At 41.8% G+C, this 20,657-nt stretch overlaps 1 protein-coding gene across 2 annotated transcripts in view; it reads right to left on the reverse strand.

The window, feature by feature from the left end:
- Window positions 1–13,810, reverse strand: part of SNAP25 (synaptosome associated protein 25) — a gene marked incomplete at both ends in the record, with an annotated part of 28,112 nt that extends 14,302 nt beyond the window's left edge. For both annotated transcript variants that reach the window (XM_080340903.1, XM_080340904.1), the window contains 3 exons: window positions 4,693–4,741; window positions 13,040–13,081; window positions 13,739–13,810. In XM_080340903.1, the coding sequence (XP_080197029.1) occupies window positions 4,693–4,741; window positions 13,040–13,081; window positions 13,739–13,810 (163 nt within the window). The remainder of the gene's footprint in view (window positions 1–4,692; window positions 4,742–13,039; window positions 13,082–13,738) is intronic.
- Between the last annotated feature and the right edge of the window lie 6,847 nt (window positions 13,811–20,657).

A 20,657-nucleotide genomic window follows, 5' to 3' on the forward strand; every position in this document is an offset into this window, starting at 1 on the left:
TATATTATAAATGTTCCTTGACTAGTGTCTAGGATCTGAGGCCTGGGCTTGAATGTCAGTTAATTGCATTTGGACAAGAGAACTTGCTCTTTTGCCTGGAGTATTGTGCAATGAAGTAATTTCCACCAAGGACAATTTTAATTTAGCAAAAAAAAAAAAGGACATCTAAGAACAAATTGTAATAATAATTGCATACAAGAGGGCTAAATTTGAAAGAGAGTCAGCAGATTACTTCCAATGATAGCCAAAGATCCCATTTTCCATAAAGCAGAATCATATTGGATTGAAGTACATTTCTAGGACAGGCTTTTCAGAAATCTTGAGTGTTGACCGAGCTCTGCTCTGAAAGGCATTACTGAGCACAGGTGTGAATGGAAGGAAGTTGGAAGGGAGAGCTTGTAAGCCCACATGTAGTTGTGCTAAAAGTAACAGTTACACAATGCACAACTTGTTTTTGCAGGGGCTTCATTTGTCTTTTGTTCTACACTACATTTCCAACATAATTAATGTCATTTTCCCTGTAGAATCTCAAAGTGTTGATAGTTACCTTTTTTATTTTTCGCTAATTAACAAAGCATTTCTGACTGTGATCAGCTCAGCTCATAGGTATTGTTGGAGTCCCTCTAGCAACTCTGCTTTTGGCATCTCACTGCCCATTGCTTTTCGTGGTAGCTGTTGAATAAGATATAAGCTGGGGAAGGACCCTGCACAAGGGGCTATAGTTTTGCTCTCTGATGCAAAGGAATTGAAATTATCTTTGTATTTACTACAGTTATTTCTCCAGTGCTATAGAAACAGATCAGCCACAACTCATACAAAACTGTAAAACTTGCAGCTCCTGCAAAAACTGTAGAGGTCAGCTGGCATGGGCACCACCAGGTGGTGTCAACCTTTTTGCTTTTACAGTTGCCCAGTTATTCCAAAGTTTTATCTCCATAGTTCAGCTCAGAGTATTGATCTGCTGGGTAGATGAAGCTGCTCCCCATCTTCATTGGCATTGCTCCTTCACATTTGCTGTTGGTGTGGTGAAGGGAGAACATTTCAGTTGCATTGCCATTTTCTTTGTGGCTTATCAAAGTCGTGGATGTGGCTCTATCTTGCCTTGGATGAAAAATGGCTGTGCTGCTACTGTTGTTATTGGAAAAGGTTTTCCCTTCCACCTCATTTTGAATACAAGAACAAAATTCTTTTGTAATAAACTGCATGAGGACATCATCATACCCAAAAACAAAGGTCCTTGGAGGTCCAAATCTCTCTGCCTCCTGATATGCCCAGGTGATGGGAGCTCCCTTAAAAGGATCAGAGCTACCACTCTGGGACCCCTGCTATGTCCGCAATTCAGGTTTATCTCTGTATCCCCACTTTGCAGTATCAGTTTCAATTCTACAGTCTTTTAACTAATATGCATCCAAATGTTAACATTTTTCTGAACTAGCATGTTTCACTAATGCTGGATAATCCTATGCAGCATCGCATTTTTAGTGTAAAATGGGAATATTTTATTTTAAAGCATTATCTACGTATCTATATTTAAATAAATAAGGTTGTTTGACTCAAGGCCAGGTTTTTAAAAATGTAAGTATTATGGATGCACATAATGTCCAGGAAAGACTTTCTCACCGATGGAAAAAAAATCTCAGCAAGGAGAATTTAACCTCTTAGCTCCTTCTTGTGGGTTCCACAGGGAAAGAACTCTGGTGAACTGGTTTGGGTGACATTACCTGGGTCAGAAAATGATAACCCTTGGTACTGCAGAGGGACCAGTTCAAAAGCCACCTCAGATTCCCAGTGACTTCAAAGGACACTGGAGGGAGGTCTCTAGTTTTTGTGACAGTCCCATCCTCTGTGAAACAGGAGTAATAAAAGCTCTTGTGAAGCTCCACATCTCTGTAGGGTCATAACAGGCTCTGTGCTCTGCTGCGCACCCAACTGTGCTGAGCGTTTGGGCAACAGGACCTAGTCAGCCTGGCTTTAACATAGAAATACCCACTATTGTAAAATTACACTGACTTCTTTCCTTTTATATTCCCAAAGGCATTTGCCTATTGATGTCAGAAAATGAGTTCTGCTTTGCGTTATTTAGATTGAGATCGGCTCAAAGAAGTTTTCCTTGTGAAGGTCTGTATAGCTTCAAGGCAAGCAATTTTGTAAGGAAACCTAGAAACAGAGCTTCAAGCAACTGCAGAGATTAGATATTCTGCTTGCCACCCACTGGAAAGATCAATGTCATGGGTTTTGTCTGTTTAACACCTAATAATCTTAAGTGACTTGTGCAGTCAGCTGAAAAGAGATCACATGGCAGTGTTAGCAAATTATTTCCTTAATCTTATAATCTGCTGAGACATCCATGAGTTGCACACATTGCACTAATTACAGAGGATTCAAAGTCATCATTAGCGTATTTTGCCCAATAGTATAGTAAGTTCTTTGTCGCTAAAATTAAAAAATATATATATCAGCAATTATTACGGCTGCATATCACTAAGATGGAAAAAAATTAAACATTTAGCATAGTACAGTGGTTACAATATTCCCACAATTTGTATTAGCGTTGTTAATAGCATTGTTTAGACTGTTTTCCTTGAGAAACCCCTACTGTATAGTCACAAGCTTAATTTACTGAACCACTTAAAGTATGACCATAACCAATTTAAAGAGGCTTTTAAATTGGCTGATTCTTTCATGAAAGTATCAACTAACCACATCTCTGGCCATACATTTCAGGTTTTACTGTCAGTGGGAGTTTAATACTGAGTTCCCCGAAGTCCAAAGAGATCAGCAGGACCAGTCTCAGCTCTTTGGCTCACACGGACAATCCTTCCTTGCTTGACTAGAGAGTCGGTCAGATAACCCATGTGCACAAAGGGTTTAGCAATAGTAGAACTCCAAAATAACAACAACAATAGCAACAAAAAATCAGGGATAAAACCCAAATGAAACCTCCAAACAATCTGTGGAAAAATAACAGTTAAATGACAGAAACATACTGTCCCAAGACAAGGGAAGTTACAGGAACCACTGAAGTTTCTGCTGATCTGTCTGTGAATCACACACCTGGGTATTTATAGATTTTGTCTGACAACATTCATAATTTATTTTAACTGTATAATTCACTTCTGAAACAAAACACATTATTTAGGCAGGTGCCATATCTGTTTCAACATAAGTGATTTCTGGCTTTCTGTATTCAGTGCTGGTTCTTCCACTGCGGCTATTCAGAAAAAAAAAATTCAAAGGCAACAAAATATTCTCTGTAATTTTTTTCTTGTCAAGACAAATTGATGCGACAAAATTTGGTTAGGTTGAATTATTTTCCCTCAAGGAGGAAATGGGAGGGGAGAATTAATAAGATGTAGGGGACAAGGGGCAATGGGATCAAGCTGGAACACAAGAGGTTCCACTTAAATTTGAGAAGAAACTTCTCAGTACTTCTTCTCAGTAAGGGTGACAGAGCACTGGAACAGGCTGCCCAGGGGGGTTGTGGAGTCTCCTTCTCTGGAGACATTCAAGACCCACCTGGACATGTTCCTGTGCAACCTCACTTAGGCGTTCCTGCTCCAGCAGGGGGATTGGACTAGATGATCTTTTGAGGTCCCTTCCAATCCAGAACATACTGTGATACTGTGATACTGTGATGTATATATAAAAGCAAATAGAAGAAAATACTTTCCGTTTAGGTTCTGTTATTACTTTTTTGTCCATTTTAGTGCCAGAGAGGCAGGGACTTTACAGATGAAAAGGGTCCATCAGGCTCTGCAGTGCATTTCCCAACAATGTTGTACCCTTGCCTATAATCGTTGTCTGGGCTCAATGAGCAGTATAGCATTACCTCTGTAGAAAACAATTCCTAGTGCAGTTTCGTATCATGTCACATAGTAAATAATAACAAGGGCTTTTTTGGGGGGGGGCGGGTTTGATTTAGAGTAGCAGAAATTTATAGTCTGTTGGTTTAACTTCTCTTTGGAGACACCATTTTGCTGGTGCTGTGGGTCTGCAGCAAATGAAGAATTATTAGTTGCAAAGGGGAAGGAAAAGAAGCTACCTGCTTCTTTGTAATATTATGAAGGGCAAAAATGTAATTTCCTGGAATGTGCTGAATATATTTAGCTCTGTCTTTGTCACTGTCATCCACAGACCCTTTGTCACTGTCATCTAAGCTTGAAAGCTCCTATATGGTCAATTGTAATAAGTTGTTTGTGTCATAGCTTTTAATGATAAATTTCTCTTATCCTCAGTGACATTTCTGTACAACAAGCAGCTGAATTTTACACAGGCTAAGCCTTTTTTACCTACTCTTTCATTGCATTTAAGGTATGCTTTTCACTTGTAGTTAAACAAGTGAGAAAATGACATAGCACCTGTGTAAATAATATTGGATTTTACACTTATGGAGGCAAATCTTCCTGTTGTGTAGCTGGTTCTTGACCCAAAGCTTGCTGAAAAAATGATGATTTGGAAGAATTCAGCCTGCAGCTCTCTTTAACATTAATGGGAAACATATCAAAAGAAATACAGACTATTATGCAGTTATTGTATGTTTCTCTAACAGACAACAAAGCCGAAGGCAAAGAGATTCCTGGGTTCTCATGCACAACCACACGTGTTTTATAGTCCTCATTTTCAGGATTGCACACAGTTAGTACAGTACGTTGAGAAGGGTTACACTTCCTTACTGAAGCAATCTGAACTTACCTCCTTGCTCATCCAACATAACCAAAGTCCTGATACCAGCATCTTTACTCTACATCCCAATAGTGGTAGCAAGGTAAGGAGAGAGAGGGGGAGAAGAAAGAGAGAGAGAGAAAGAGAGATCAGTGAGGGAACACTCAGCCCTAGGTACGGGACATAGGAAGGCAAAAGAAAAACAGTGAAAGGAATGACACAGTCCAAAGACCATATGTACCTGGACACTGGGTACTCTCAATTGTATCACCAATCCTTCAGGATTCACTGGGTTACTGAGCTACTGCAGAAAACACAAAGTCCTGGACTTTGAGATTAAAACAATCACTTTACACAAGGGTAGTTTCTAAAAAGAGAGGGTTCATCTCCCAGTTCTCTGAAGCAGGAGAAGGGAAGTAGGGGGTGTTGACATTGCAGGTTACGTTCATCCCACACGAGAAATTCCCAAGGAAAATAGATACGATATAAATGTGTTTGTTAAGGAGGCATAGTGGTTTGTATGTAGCCCTTGCAACACAGAAGTCAGAAAGCTTACCTACTTAGGAAATCCATTTTAAAGCAGGCTAATATTTAATAGGATTAAGCTACATTTTTTGGCTTGGAGATCTAATAGATATGGATTTGAGCCAAGTTTTAGTTCAGCCAAGAGACACCTTCAGCATCAATGGACTTCAGATCGAACTTGATGGCAGGGTTTTTAAAACTTCTACATGCTGATCCTACTCCTGCTTTTATGGAGGTTAATGGGACTCGTATCATCACCTTTGCTGGACACAGAGCTAGAGCAAAAGCAGAACAATTCTGAGCTCCCACCTGCCTAAATCAGCAGCAGGGCACTTTCACAAATAGCATTTTTGCATGCATTATCATCACACTGGGATGTGACCAGATGTCTCGGGTTTCTAGGTGCTGTGATACTAAGCTATATCACAGATCAGATTAGCTCCTTTTTAATTACGAAGGGAAAACTAGCTCCATTCTGCTTGGAGCAGTGATAACGTCTGTGAATAATTAATGGCCTGAATGATCTCCTGACTGTTGCATTTCAATAACAGATGAAGTAAAGTCCTCTGAGACTCATCAGCTTGCCAGGATGTGTGCAGCAGTAATATAGCTGCTTCCATGAACATAAAGCCATCCATACCCTTGTGAAGCACATGAAGTTGGTGGTGTTGATTTTGCAGAGGATGGGAGAGATGCCCGACATTGTACAGGAAGGTGAGGAACATAAACCTGGAGTCCTGACCTTCCTTTTTGCTTCTTCAGGCCACCCCACCCTCTCTTTGAGGCATGTTATGGACTTCATATTCTCCTTCCTCCCAGCTGCCCTGCTCACTGCCATCACGCATCTCTTTTTCTGGGATCAGCGAAGTGTCTGTGGCCGTCAGCTGCACTGCCCACATCAGCTCAGCTCCAAGCCCGACTGCCACACTCGAGGGCTGTCTGGCTCCTGCAGCTGGTGCTTCTCTGCTCTGCTTCAAGAGGATCCTGCTTGCTTCAAGAGGGATGCAAGATGCCTCTCGTTGTGCTCTCATCTGCCCCTCTCTACGCTCCCATTCTTGTCTTTAATGTCTGCGTCACTGTAGAAACTGGGAAAAACATCACATGTGTGCAGCCTGTTTCATTCCCCTCCTTTTTTTACTCTTTCTTCTTTTTTTTTTTTTTTAAATCCTTCCATGAGTTGCCAGGTGGAGAAAAAAAAAGCCTCCTCCCTCTCCCCACAGTCTTCTGTGCCCCACTGGCCCTGGGTCACCTACCTACCAGCTACCCGCTGCTGCTCTCTCGCCCTTCAAGCTCCTATTGTGTTTACTTAAGTCCCAGCCATCTTTTATTTTTGCAGCCTTTAGAAACTTAGGGTCCAAGGGGCATCTTCAATTTGCCTGTTTAGCATAAGGAAACACCGTTAATGATCTTAAGTTTTCTGTAGGGCAGGTGCCAGATTTACTAAGCATTGGATATGCAATAGCATTTTGTTGCACTCTTTCTACACCCCTGGCACCCAAGGATGTCTTACCCAAAAATATTTACATGTATTTTCAAAAACATGCCTCATGCAAACACAAGGATGCTCCTTAGGTCCTGAGTCATCTTGTGTCTGAGTAAATATGGTGTATTCTGACACGGAGCCCTTCTAAATATTGGACTCAGAAAACCCGCAATTGGTGGTATAATAGTTATTGGCTTTCAGTGAGTCAGACACAAATCAGACTGAGAAATGTTTGCTGCTCCTTAACCCTCTGACCTTATTTTCTTGGATTTTTTTAACATCTGAGCAAACTGCCTTCATGCAGCTAAGATGTCCAGTGACCTGAATAAGACCTGTTCTGAGAGAAGAATTCAGCAATTAGTCCTTATGGTTTGTATTTCATATTAAATCCTCGCACAGAGCAAAAGAGGTGCAATTTTCTTTTACTTACCTGACCATCAGTGCCATTTAATTTTATCAGGCAATACTCTTAAGAGCAGCCTGACACAGCATTGCTACTAATGTGAAAATATTAAAGGGTGTGCACTGAATGTATTTCTCTGCATCAGAGGCCTAATCCAAAGCATACCGAGGCTAATAAAAAGATGCTCACTGACAAAGACGAGGTGATTCAGACATCAAGTGACAATCTCCTTCTGTTCCAAGTTTCTATTAAGCATTAATTTTCAGCCTTTTCGCGAAAATTAACTCTGTAAAGCCAATTCTTTTAAAAAATCACATTTGGGCATTTAAAACAGACTCAGGCTTTCCTCAAAGTTCATTATTTCCATTGTGACTGATCTTTTAGCTCAAAACCAAACATGTCTGTAAGACAGAACTATTCTAAAAATGCCCTAATTGGAGCAGGAGAGAAACGCTCAGTAACTGACCTTCAGTGACAACACACTGAGGCATCTCTGGAAACTACAAAACCTTTTCATTTGCAGGAATATAGAGGAAGAAATGTGCCACACAAGTGTGTTTGGGGCCCAAACACAAACAACGTTGGCCTTTTCTGCATGAGAACAATCACAGAACCTCCCCTTGGTGTTGGTGAGGGCAGGTGCCAGCAAACACACTTGAACTGGTTGCTTAGAGAATGTGTAACAGGAGGTGACGAAAGTTGTGTTTGCAAAGTGCCAGTCAAAAATAACGTGTTTTAGAACAGCTGATCATCAACCTTGATAGCACACTCACAGGAGAGCCATGGTCATGGCAGGGGCCTGGTGACCATGCTTTGATTTGTGTTCCTGAGGGCTCAGGAAGCGTTCTGACCCAAATCCAGTGCTCACCAACCTCAATCGTATCCTACATGGAAGGCCATGAATGGGTAGAACTAGTGAGGTCCATCTTATTATGAAAATTTGTAATAATGGGATGCTTTCCCCAGTATTAGAGCCTTTCTTTCTTCCTGTGCTATGGAGGAATTAAGACCCTCCAGCCCTTGCGCAGGCAATCCTTTGTTTAGCTTGTTACAAAATAAGGATTCTCAAAAGATGGGATGCTTAGGGTAGTTCAGGCCAGAGGGAAGAAAACCAGATCTTTCGTAGGACCCTATAGACTTCATGGAGCACGTGCCACTGTAATCCAGCTCTCAAATTGGAAACAGCCTTCTCTCGCTGGAGTTACTTTTGGCTCTCCTTGTCTTCCTGTTGAACTTCAGAGGAGAATTTGGACTGCTGGATTTTGCCATGGTGCATCAAACATCTTACACTCTTGTCCTTTAGAAGAAAACAGCATAGCATGAATTGCTTTTGTTGAAGCATTGAACTGACAGCTCTGGAGTTCCTCTGTTTATCCATAAAGAAAGAATACTGGAGATGATAAAACATACCACTTTTCTCACACAGCCCTTGAGCATACTCAGCCCTGACTCTAAGAATGAGCAGGTCAGCTGGTGTGTCCTCTCAGACTGTGATTTCCAAGGAGACTGCTGTAGGTTGCCAACTGTTTTTCTGCAAAGATCTGCCCAATTTTGCATGCAAAGTGACCCCTTAGAGCAGGAGGCCATCACTTTCAACTTAAAAATTAATTACTTTGGGTGAAACAGCACCACAGTTTATGAAAGTTGATGTCCTTCAGCCTTTCAGTTGCATTAAGCTCTAATGTTTAGATAAAAGCAAACCAACAAGTAGCACTGGTTTGGGTTCAACAAGCTTTCTATGAAGCTCGTTCTCCACTGGACCACCAGCTAAGCTACTTGTCAGTAAGCCAGAATACGCGATTTTAAAACTCTGGGCTTAGTTCAGCTTTTAGATACCTAATTCTACCAGTGTTTCGGTGAAGCCAGTTTAACAGCATGTCTGGGAACCCTTTTGGAGGATTTAATACACACTATTTTTGATCTTCTGCAACAGCTTTTTAAACTTTTTTTTATGAGGCTCTCAGAACAATTCAGCAACAAAACATTCACTGAAATTTGCCTAGCACTTCAGAGGAGAAATGCATCGCCGTGTCATTTCTTATTATTATTGTTGTTACGTCACTTAATTTCCCGAGATGGGAATAACACTAGGAAGCGAATTGGGATGATTTCTCAAAGGGTCCATCAGTCCCTCCAGCAACACAGTGTGTTGCATCCTATCCACGCCTGCTACAAAAGGCAGGTACTCCAACTTCGGTTTAACCTGAGGGGTGATTTTCATAACAGTGTAAGTGAATGACTTATCAGGCAATCCAAATCACTTTCTCTGCATTTCAGGACATACCCTGAAAAATGGATATACACTCTCAGTTATGTGAGGAACACACAAATTTCCACTTCAATGAATAATTTTGTTTTAATCAATATGGATTATAGAGTTTGTTTTGAATAAATTAATGCAGACAATTCTGTAGCAGGAGAGGCTGACATTGCTAGCACTTCCCAGAGACACTAAAGAGAAGTGTCAACACCCTAAAGACAAAAATGTGGTCCAAGAAACATTTTTTAGTCATCCATAGTAACGCATTTCCTCAGCTCCTGCTCCAAGTTCTGTCACCCCATTAACGCTGGAATGTCTATCCGTGCATGATTAAAGAGCCACGTTACTTCTCAGCCTATTAATTCACCCTGTGGTTCAGATCCTCAGCTGATCCGAATCTGTGAACCCCCACGCAAATCCTGTGTGCCCTGTTTTCATCTAATGTGATGACCCTGACTCCAGTGCTACCCTGCTGGTTTACATAGATGAAGGGGTCTAATCCTGCGTAGGAAAAAACAAGGCGAGAATTATGAATCTCCTTCCCCTGTGCCAGATATATATTTCTGTAGAATTATGCAGATTAAAACACTTTTCTTAGTAGAACCACTCCAATAGCTAATGATGTCAAGGGAATTTTTCAAATTTGCTTTGACAAGCTTCAGACCAAACTCTAAATTAATAGAATATTTCTTATTTTATTCCTCAGACTAAGGAATGTTTGACTATGATAATAATGTATTGGGAAACTTGTTTCCCAATCATGAATGAAGTTAGTAAAGTGGCATACTGTGTGTTCAGTGTCCGGTGTAGAGCAACATCATGAGGTTATCAAACATTTATAGCTTACCATTTCAGCTTTGAAATGTTAATAAACTTGACTGCAACCCCCCTCCCCCCCAGCATTTGAGAGGAGAAGATAGTCCTGTTTGGATATAAATGTACAAACCAGACCTTTTGTCTGTACATGTTGTTAAGTGCTTTCTTGCTGGGCTTTTTGCAGTACTGATCTTGTTGGTATTTTTTTCCCTTGCTGCATCATAGCCAGAAACCATCTTGTTTTTTCCCCACCCTACAATGACTGATTTTCTTTAAAGGCCATGGTGCTGCCACTGGAGGATGGTAGTACACTCACTGCTTTTCCCTTGCATGCCTTATTCTACACTTCATAAAGCTGGCTCAGAGGTAAAAAACTTGAAGAAGAAAATAAGATGGTCAGCTGACAACTGTGTATTTAGTCTCACTTCTTCTGCCTCACTTTGTTTTTATGTTTTGGCCCAAACATTGCACAGCACCATCGCAAAATACAGGTATAGTTTTCCTCATGAACGTTCCCTGGGAAAAGCACCAGGGCTCAGTCTCCAAACTCAGCCTAGTCTTCTTGGGCAAGGAGAGCACGGTCCTTTGGGGACACTGGTTTTGTCCCCCAGGCTATGACCTACATATTAAGGATGCATTGTACTGCTATAGGGCCTCCCTGGGTGGACAACACTCTTCTGTCCCAGAGTGGAACCAGGTCCGTCTGTTTATTCTGTATCTTCCTAGTATCTAACAGAGCAAAGCCAACCATGACAGGAATCCATATATATATATGTGTGTGTGTGTGTGTATATATATATATACACACACACACACATATATATACGTATAAATAACACTTAAGCATGGAGGCATCCTTTTCCTGGGTAAGGAATAACAGATTTGCTGTGTCAAAAGAATGGAGTAAAAGGCATTCATTCACTAAGTAAGAATATCCTCCATCTCTACCCACCAGACAGGTTCTGCTAAGCAAGGGAGTCTAATTGGATTTTTTGGTCTATTAGATCAGAGCAGCACAAGTTCAATTTCAAAGACACTCACAGTTTGTCTTTTCAGTATAAAGTCTCTCACTCCCTAAATGCTGCATTCTTTTAAAAGTACCTAGGAAATGGAGTAATCAGCCACCTGTTCAGACTGTAGAAGAATTTTAAAGGTTTTTTGTAGTCAGATTAGTGAAAATAATATTCAGCTCATTGTAGAAGAATTCCCTTGACTGCTCCGTGTGAGTTTTAGAAACTTCTCTATTTGGACAGGAAGATATTGTAGCATCTGAATAAAAGGCAGGTCCAGAGAGATGCTGAGCTCTTCCAAGAAGCACTAGAGTAGTACGTAAATTCATTGGCAAATTCAGCAGTCCCAGTTCTCCTCCCACTTTGCCATTTGCCACGATTTAATACTGAAATCCCAGTGGCATTCACAATATGCTGGTTCAATATGTTAGGAAGACTCGAGCAGTGCATAGGTCACACAAATACGGCTCAGGAGAGACAGGGCTGATATTTACTGATGGTTTGGCCCTGAGCAAATCACTTCCCTTTCCTGCTCCTCTCTTTCTTCCCACTCATCATCTGCCTTGTTTATTTAGATCACAGGCATTTTGGGGTAGCAGGCTCTCTTGCTTTGCATTTGTGGAGGTACCCATATGACACTCTCTTCCATGTCATTGAACTGATTTCAGCAGGAGCTGCATCCAGCGTAGAGTTGACATGAAGTGATGGTTAGACATGACATGTCCAGGGAATTGAACAGCAAAAAGGGACAGATTGCTCATGAGACAGGAGCACGTTTCGACTGCACGAGGCCCAGATCTGAAGTGTTTGTGGAGGAGACACGATACTGACTGCACTCAATGACCCATCTGTCTGTCTATCTGTACACGGAAATTTAATTTTGTCTCCACTGAACTCCATTGATCTCCACAGTCGTGACTGATTTCAAGGCCATGAAGCCTACGGCTGGGCTTGTACTTGCTCCTGAATGTGGGACCTGATGTAATTTTCTTCCCGTTGTCTCTGTTGGAGACTCCTCCGGTTGTCAGGAGTACTGGGACTGTCAGTGCTGATGACCCTGATTAAAAATGTCACCAGCTCCAGAGCCAAGGCTCGCTCGGTGTCTGAAAATAATACGTCCTGTCAGGCGGGAGCAAAGTTTTCTACCACCTGATGGAGGAACACTCTGAACTGAACTGAGTTTGGGAATTTTTGACTTTTAAACCCCTTTGTTATGAAAAGGGTGAAATTAAGCCTGACTTAATTGTTTTTTCCCTTTGGGGAGTGACTCCTCCAGGCAAGACTGAGCCTGGGTTGCCTTCATCAGCACCGTGGAAAAACAGAGAACTTCCTTCTCCAGAGCTGTTGATCTAGGACATCTCGTGAGCCTGGAAATCCTAATAAATGTTTGAGAGATACATAAAGAAGTGGCTGTGGCTACTGATGCTCTGTAAATAGCTGCAAGTGTTCATGGGGAGGGAAGTGTTTTAAGACAACGGGGTAAACAGACCAAGGGCCTTTCTCACTGTTGCCACTTGCAGTTTTATGTCAAGAACATCAGAGCTGTGCTGTCATGATGCTCCAGGAGCTCTGCAGCAAACTCAGCCACTTGTCCTTGACTCCAAGTCACATTCAGAGCCTGTTCTCTTGGTTTGTCTCAAGTAGCCTGTCTCGATGGACACTCAGGTGTAGGCAAAATAGTGCCAGAGCAGCTGGTCTGTATTGTGACACTTGGCAAAGGGGACACAGTGTCTTGAATGATCCTTGTAAGGGGGGACAGAGTGGCATGTGAAGCCATGGCCATGCCCTAGCAATGTGAGTTAAAAAAAGAACAATTCCAGTGTCAGACTCTTCATCACTTTTTCTGACAACAGAAGTGCTAATAAAATGCAGGTTCTTACCTCTTCAACAAGCTGCAGCATTCGACGGGTGCTCTCAAGGGACTGAAAAAAAAAGAGAGGAAAAAAACAGTTAGATTTGGCAAGATACAGTTTCCAACGCTAATGCACAGGCTCATGCTGACAGTACGCTTTTCCTACGCTCTTTGCCTTCTCTGGAAATCAGGCCACCAGCAGGGTACTGGTGATCTCTTCATCTTCAGCTCTCTGTCAGGGTTTGCTAATGCAGCAGTTCCCACCGCATCTCGAAGACGCTGCCGTCTCTGAGGCTTGTGCTCCCCTCGCTCGCACATTGCGGCAGTAGCGCTTGGAACAGCTGGTGTTCCACTTTAAAAATAAAGTCTGTGGTTTTCAGCTAAGACGTTTCAAGACCTTGTTGGTGACTTTTAACATTTCATAGGTTTGGCAAACTGAAGGGGTCCTCAGAAAATACTAAATTGCTGCTTTTTGCTCTGAGGCCAGTCGAATTGATGCGGGCTTTAATGCCTAAACCAAACTCACGATCAATAAATGGCTTAATCTACACTAAAGACGACATTATATTTTGCCCTGGCTCATTTCTTTTCCATCTCTGCTTTCAGTGTAAAGCTGACAGAAAACAGAATCAGCCTTAGACATCCTCTGCCGGATCAGCTCCTATTTCTGGATGTGTCTCTCATGCCAACCCCAACCCCAAGTTTCCAGTTTAGCGCTCGGTCTCACTTCATCGGCAAGCTGGTCGGCACGCCGTTGCATTTCTTCCAACTCATTGCGCATATCAGCGTCTTCCGCCATTTTAGCTGTGGGGGTGTTTGTGGAAGCTGCAGATCAAGGATTTGTACTCAGCTGCTCGTGAGCCTGGAAGACAGTGAAAAGGGAAAGAAACAGTGCGGTTAGGCTGCCCGACTCACTGAACTGTGCTTAAATGTCAGTCTCACAAAAGTGCTTTTACTACATGTGCGCTCTCACCCAAACTCTTTTGTCCTAGATAACAATTCCTATATGGTAGAGAGCACATCTTACGTAGTAGAGAGTAGAGGATTGTTCAAGGTGGTGCTTTATTTCTGTATTATTAATCACTCTCGAAGAACAAGGATGCATCCTTGTCGTGTTCTTTGAGGAAAAGCCTTTCTTTTTTCTTAACCTTTCCAATGCTATTCATATCAAAGCTGGAGACTCGGGAGGTGTTACTTGCTACCAGAAACAGTCTTGAGGCCCATTCATTCTTCTCTAGAATTAAAAGCCTTAACACGAAGGAGGTCAAGGTCAAGCCTATGCCCCTCATGTCCTATATTTCAGCTGCATTGCTTTGGGGGCTGGATGCTTAGCTAATACATCTGCAATGAAATTAAAGGCAATGAAACGAAAGGCAAAGAAACTTTGCAGATTCGTATCAGCTAATGACTTGTCCACCATGTTCAGACTCTGAAATAATATTTACAACTAGGCTGGGAGAAGTTGTCTACCTGGGAGAATCCTTCATTTTGGGGAAGCGATGGCAGGACCTGATATTTTCAACTTCTCCTCAAAATGGGTCAAATTCTGAACGTCGTTATCCCTCTCAATACAGAACAATGCCACTGAGCTCATCCTAACCAGACATCAGGATGTAGCCCATTAATCCTCATTTGGGTAGGGTTTCTTTTTTGTTATAAATTTGAGCCAGCTCTGATTACTGAGCATGACTTGATTAAGAAAGGCGGGTCCTCCTACCATCTGTCAGGTCTTTATAACAAAAACACTGGCTTATTTCTCTGCTTGATTCAAGCACGGCACATTGCAAATTACTGCTCACTGAATGTTAGATTTGTTCATTGCAGGAGAACCTAATCCCAGGTGCGGAGGAGGTGGGGAAGTTGCGAGGGGCTGCAAATAAACAGCCATAAAGCACATGCCGTCATGCTCGATTACAGAAAGAGGACAAAGCAGCCTCTTTCAGCAAACATTCTGTAAGAAGGCAAAACCCAGGGGCTATTTTCTGTCCTGTCTTTGCGATACGTGCAGCTTTATAAAATGAGAGAAGTCAGGGCAGAGCTTGGCTCTAAAATTTTAACAATAATAACTCGGTTTAAATGGAAGTTTTTATCTGTTGGAAATTAATCTGTTCCTCACTTTGACAGCGCTCACTGTGAGGACAAGAGGAGGGTGGGCTGAACAGGTACAGCTGAGGGGCAGGGAGATTTTCAAGTTCACACCCTGTTTGTGTAGAAACTTATAAGGAAAGGAGACAGCTCCTTCCATTCTTCTGCAGCTTCAACAACAGATTTGCCATTTTTCTTATCTAAGAGAGAATATGTGACCTTCATGCTTCTGCATTAGCTGTGCCCTCGCTTGTGGTTGCTTTTCCTCTTTGAAGCTACAGCAGGAAGAAATCCATCTCCAAGAGTCAGCCCTGCAGCTACTGGCACAGCATCTTACTTTCATCACTGAGCACATCACCACATCCTTGTCAGAGGGAGACTGACATTTCGTGATGGGTCACACAAGGTTTAGGAGCCCAAATGTGTATGCTGGAAGAGAAGCCCACCCGCTTCTGCCAGCTGCGTGGCCACAGCGATACGAAGGACCAAGCTTAAGCAACTCATCTGCAGACCCAGCTGATGCAAACACAGGGTTTAATTTCACGGCTGATATTCAGACTGATATCAGGCCCTTCAAGGATGCTCATAAACAGCAGTAAATACTCTTTACGAAACAATGGCACACTCTGAGGATTAGGAGGAAAAGATGAACCAGGAATTGGTCTTTTCTTGAAGGACACATGAGAGTGCAGCTAAACTCTCAAGGCCACCCCAACCCTCCCGCTTTTGCATCTGTGTGGCCTTTTGGGGCACATCGTGCAGCTCCAGGAAGACACTGCTCCTGATCAGCAAATAGAACATGATTGGCTGAGGTAAAAACAAGTTATTTCAGTAAAGATCTACTCTCCAAACTTCTGTCCCACTTGGCACAGGCTGGCACTAGCACTGGTCACTGCTTCACAGATAGTGTTTTTTTTCCCAGATCGAGACAAAACTCAGCGTTTAAATATTTTTGTCACAGCCTCTGTGACAGAATACCAGGATCAAGTCTGTGCACCTACTTTTATAGTATCTAGTTAAAATATTCTCCTCTGCCTGGATCCCTCACTACACTTGTGCTGACAGAATAGCTAAACTGAGCTTTAGCAAAAATCAAGACAATTTAGATGGGACTTTAGGAGTCATCTCATTGGTATATACATCTAACTGTGAGGGGAAGGAACCTGGTTCTGTGCTAAGTCTGTACAGTAGCATCTCACTACCTGTAAAGTGGGTGATGATGCATCAGTGAGAGAATGGGATTTGGTTCAGTCTCCAAGCACATCCAGTGTGAGCTGAATGATTTCAGATGTGTAAGCGAGTGAAGGTGACATGAGTGCTTCTACTGACAATAATGAATAATGCAGTCTGTTTGTCAGTCAGATAATAAAAACTGCACAGAAAATTCAGTTCTCAAGTAGATTCCAGCCTGACTCTTGATCTTTTACTTATTAATTTTTTATCATGAGCCAGCAGTGGTATTGGGTGGTGCAAAAAGACAAATAGAGTGGAGAAATGGAGAAACGTTGCGATTTTTCTTAAGAGTTCTCAGTTAGGCAGAGCCATCAGTTGGCATCTTAATGGCAAACGCATCCTATTTTGCATGAAGCTAAAAAAAAAGATCAGAGGTTGTAACCAGGGAGATGTTTTGTAGCAAGTGATTGAACTTGACAGGTTTATTGAGATTGTTTGGTATTTGTGAAGTACTTGGAATGGATTGAGAAACAGCAAAAAGCATTCTTCCAGACAAGTCATTTTACATCAAGTTTTAGTCATAAACAAAAGTGCCCCGCAGCAGCGCTGATTCAACTTTATCTACAAGAAAACTGTGCACAAGAATCAATAAAGGTTACTGATTTCCACACAGTATGATAAACCATATGCATTTTGAAGATGACTGGGAATGGGTTTAAATTTTTTGCAGGTTTTGCAGTTTAAAATGGGGAGTAGGATAGATTAGAGAGAGGATTTTCCTTGAAAAGGCCCATTTAGACTGAAATTCCATTCCAGTGTCATGGATTTCCAACAACAAGCCCAATAAATCTTCATTGTAGAGAGCAGATTTATACATTTTAAAGGGAATTATTTATCCAGAGTACAAAGAGTCTTCCCTCTATGGTGTTTCTTAGAAACACTTATATATAGCACTCTTGATGTATAAAAACATTGAAACTGGATGATTACTGGAATGGCCAACAAAAGCTAAACCATAACAGATTTTCTTTCACTGATTACCGGATGGACTTTGAAAAGCATAAAGTACTAGTCTGTCCTTGGTCCCTTTGAAATCTGTAACTGTTTTAGTAAAACAAGAACAGATCAAAGATACTATTGTGCACCTTGGGGAACAAATTCCTTGTGGAATTTTTTATTTTTGGAAATTGCCCATATTTTGCATTCTATTCTCATTCAAGCTGATTTGAAACAGCTATCAAAAACATATAATTGTCATAGGAACCATCAATAGGACTGGAAATAATATCTCAAAAATGTTCTCTGTACTTTCAACATAAACTACATTTTATTCTGTCTAGAGTCACTGAGGATATGACAGATTAGAAAACCCAAGCTGTGAGGTAATATGTCTATCATCTCTTAGATCTAGAATTTTGATTTAAAAAAAAAAGTTGTTATAGAAGTTACAGCCACTTGCACACATTCACTCTACTTGTATTTATACTTGCACTCATTACATATACAAATGCAAGCTCAAAATTTCAGGACCTTGGTTTTTCCACTTCAGAAAAGGAAACAGAAATCCTTTGGGTTCAGGCATGATGGTCTCTTAAAAGGAGACAAAAGTCCCAATGTTGTTACAAAAAGCTGTGTACTTCATGTACCAAGCTGTACTTTGTGTCTTCCAGACAACACAAGCCACTTCTGGGACTTGGGTGACTGACATAAAAGTCCCTATCTACCAGTTTTTACATGTTATGCCAGTGCTCATACAGTAGCACAAAAGCAGACTAAGGGTTAAACAAAAATACAAAGACAGTCTATCTAATGGAAATGCCTATTACACTTTGAATTCTGCACCTGCTATTTAATAGTGTTCAGATACAAAAAAGAATCTCATAGAGAGAACGTTATATATCCTTGTGGAGTTATACTGAGGTCTAAGAGAGACCTACATATATCCCCAGAGGATGAGAGATACAATGAGTGACCTTTGAAAGCAAATATTTGCTTCACAGTCATATAAACACTGCAACGTAATAAATACAGAAAAATGAAAATGCTGCAATTTACTGTGGTGAAGGCAACACTGCAATAAAGTGTTCTTTTTTAAGCACTCTCCCTGTTATTAAAGGACACATCTATTCTTCCGTGGTTATTTGTAGCCAGAGGATGACTGCATTGGCGTATTCTACTAAAACAGTCAAGAATCGGTCAATACCACACTTCATACTTCTTTCTTGTAGGGCTGAAAGCGCATTACCGCAGTGGCACGGCATTAGTAGAGCCGCAGCAAACCCAAAGGGAGACTTCAGACTGCACATCTCAGGATGGATGTGGAGCCATTTAAAGCCGGATGTTGGGTTGCAGCTACTCTCCTTTGACAGCACGCCTTTCTCCTTTCATTTTTTATCTGGATTTTGGATGAAGGGGGTCATCCTCACCCCCCAGTGTTGCCTTGCAGTGGTTCATTTGGCTCCCCAAGTGTTGTACAAGGCATGTTCAGCCGCAATGGGGCCGGGCACAAGGCAGTTCTGGGGCTGTATTGGAACCTTCTCTAAGTGTGCGTCCTTTTCCCCACTGCACCTCCCCAACAGCTTTCCCTGCCCATCAGGGAGCTCTCTAGAGCTCACACACTGGCCACGTCTTTCACCACCTTCACCAGCCTTCCCCAGATGCGCTTTTTGTGTCTGGGTTATAAGAAATGCACCAGCATTAACCCCAAAGCTCAGTCTAGACCAGAAACTGCCCACTGATACCAACAGGGAGTAAAATGACATCAAAAGTGAGAACCTGCTGCAAAAGGATGCTTAGATACCGACAGCTCTGTGTGTTGCTAGCACCAGCATGTTACCCCTGAAATTATGTTGTGGATGTGGTGGTCAAAAGCAGGTCCCAACAGAAAGCCAAGAAAAGCGTTTGTGTGCTGCCCACAGTGGGTGTGACAAAAACAGCTAGTCAGAAATTATTTAAGGGAGCTGGGAGAACAGATTTTATCAAATATAGGCTCTCAGTAATGGCCCTCACAAACTCTTAGCTCTTCTGGGTTTCGACTTCTGTCATCTCCATTTCACCCAGAGTTCACCACAATTAATACCACCTATAACAAAAACATTTCCTGCTTTTGCTCTTATTGTGTTTTAATTGATCTGAAAGCACTTGGAGAACAAATCAACTAATTTTGTAGTGAGAGATCCTATTTAAAGATTTTATGCTATTGCACAAAATGTAACAATGACACATTGCTCAAATTGGTTATTTAGATTTAAATTTTAAATAGCTTTGAAATAAAATCATGAGGGAAGCCTGCTTTTTATACCAATTCTGCAGCACAGCCTGTTGCCTGGATGTAATTTATTCACAGGATTTTCAGCAAAGTTCTTGTTTCCAAAGAAACATCTTTGTTCTGTTGGTGTTACCTATTAAGCCAAAAAGCTGCCTCTGTGTTTTCATGGGGTACATCAGCATTAAAATGTGGCACTGACACCTCATCTCTGTCTCACAGCGTGTTGCTGGCAAACCTTTGAGCCAATCTCCACAGCCCTGTACAGTGATAACCAATTCTACTCTGATTTTTGCTTGATATTCAGTAGAGAATAATGCCTACTAGTGAATGCTTGTCAGGGATTGACTCCGGAAAAGACAGACACTGAGATCTTGCAAATCTGAACTCAGGAGAAGCAGGTGATTCCTAGTTTGTCGCTGTCTTCCTGCATCACCTTAGACAACTTATTTTACTCTGCAGGCTTGCTAACGTTGCCTGAAGATCAGTGTCTAGAGCTACATGAGGTGCCGTAGGTATTTTGTTTCCTGCTGCTGGCTGTATCTGTCAGCATCGCGTAGGCATCTTGGATACCCTCTGATGGAACTGCTTGTCCGTGTTTAACGACTGAAACCGTCGCCCATCTACACAATATGGATAAAATTATTTTACTTCCTATCTCCTATCTTGTCCTTTTTCTTTTTTCCCTACTTAAGTTGCAGGTGTTTCAGGGCATGGAGTGGCACTTGGTTTGGGGCCATATGTGGTGTGGGACAACAGGGGCTTTTGGATAAATGCATGTCTGTGTCAGAACCTGTATCTCTCTAGAACAAGAACTCTCCAGTCAGGGGCCAAAATGAACATGTAGAAGTATACGTAGACAAAATTATGACTCCTGACTATTTGCTGAATGCGTTGGAAAAACTAATTGCAAAGCAGTTTTCCTATGGGCTTGTGTTGCTATAACGTCAGAAAGCTCGATAAAAACGATTTCTTGGTGCGAAGGCAATTACGCAACATAAATGCGCTACTGGGGGAATTGCTGCTTCTTGTAAACGTGTGCACGTTGACCCCTGGCGAAGCCCTGATGGTCGGCGCTAAATGAACGTCATTGTGTGTGTGTACACGGTTGCAGCGCAGCGGA

Source organism: Nesoenas mayeri, assembly GCF_963082525.1.
Source record: "Nesoenas mayeri genome assembly, chromosome: 3".
In the NCBI taxonomy this organism is placed as follows: Eukaryota; Metazoa; Chordata; class Aves; order Columbiformes; family Columbidae; genus Nesoenas; species Nesoenas mayeri.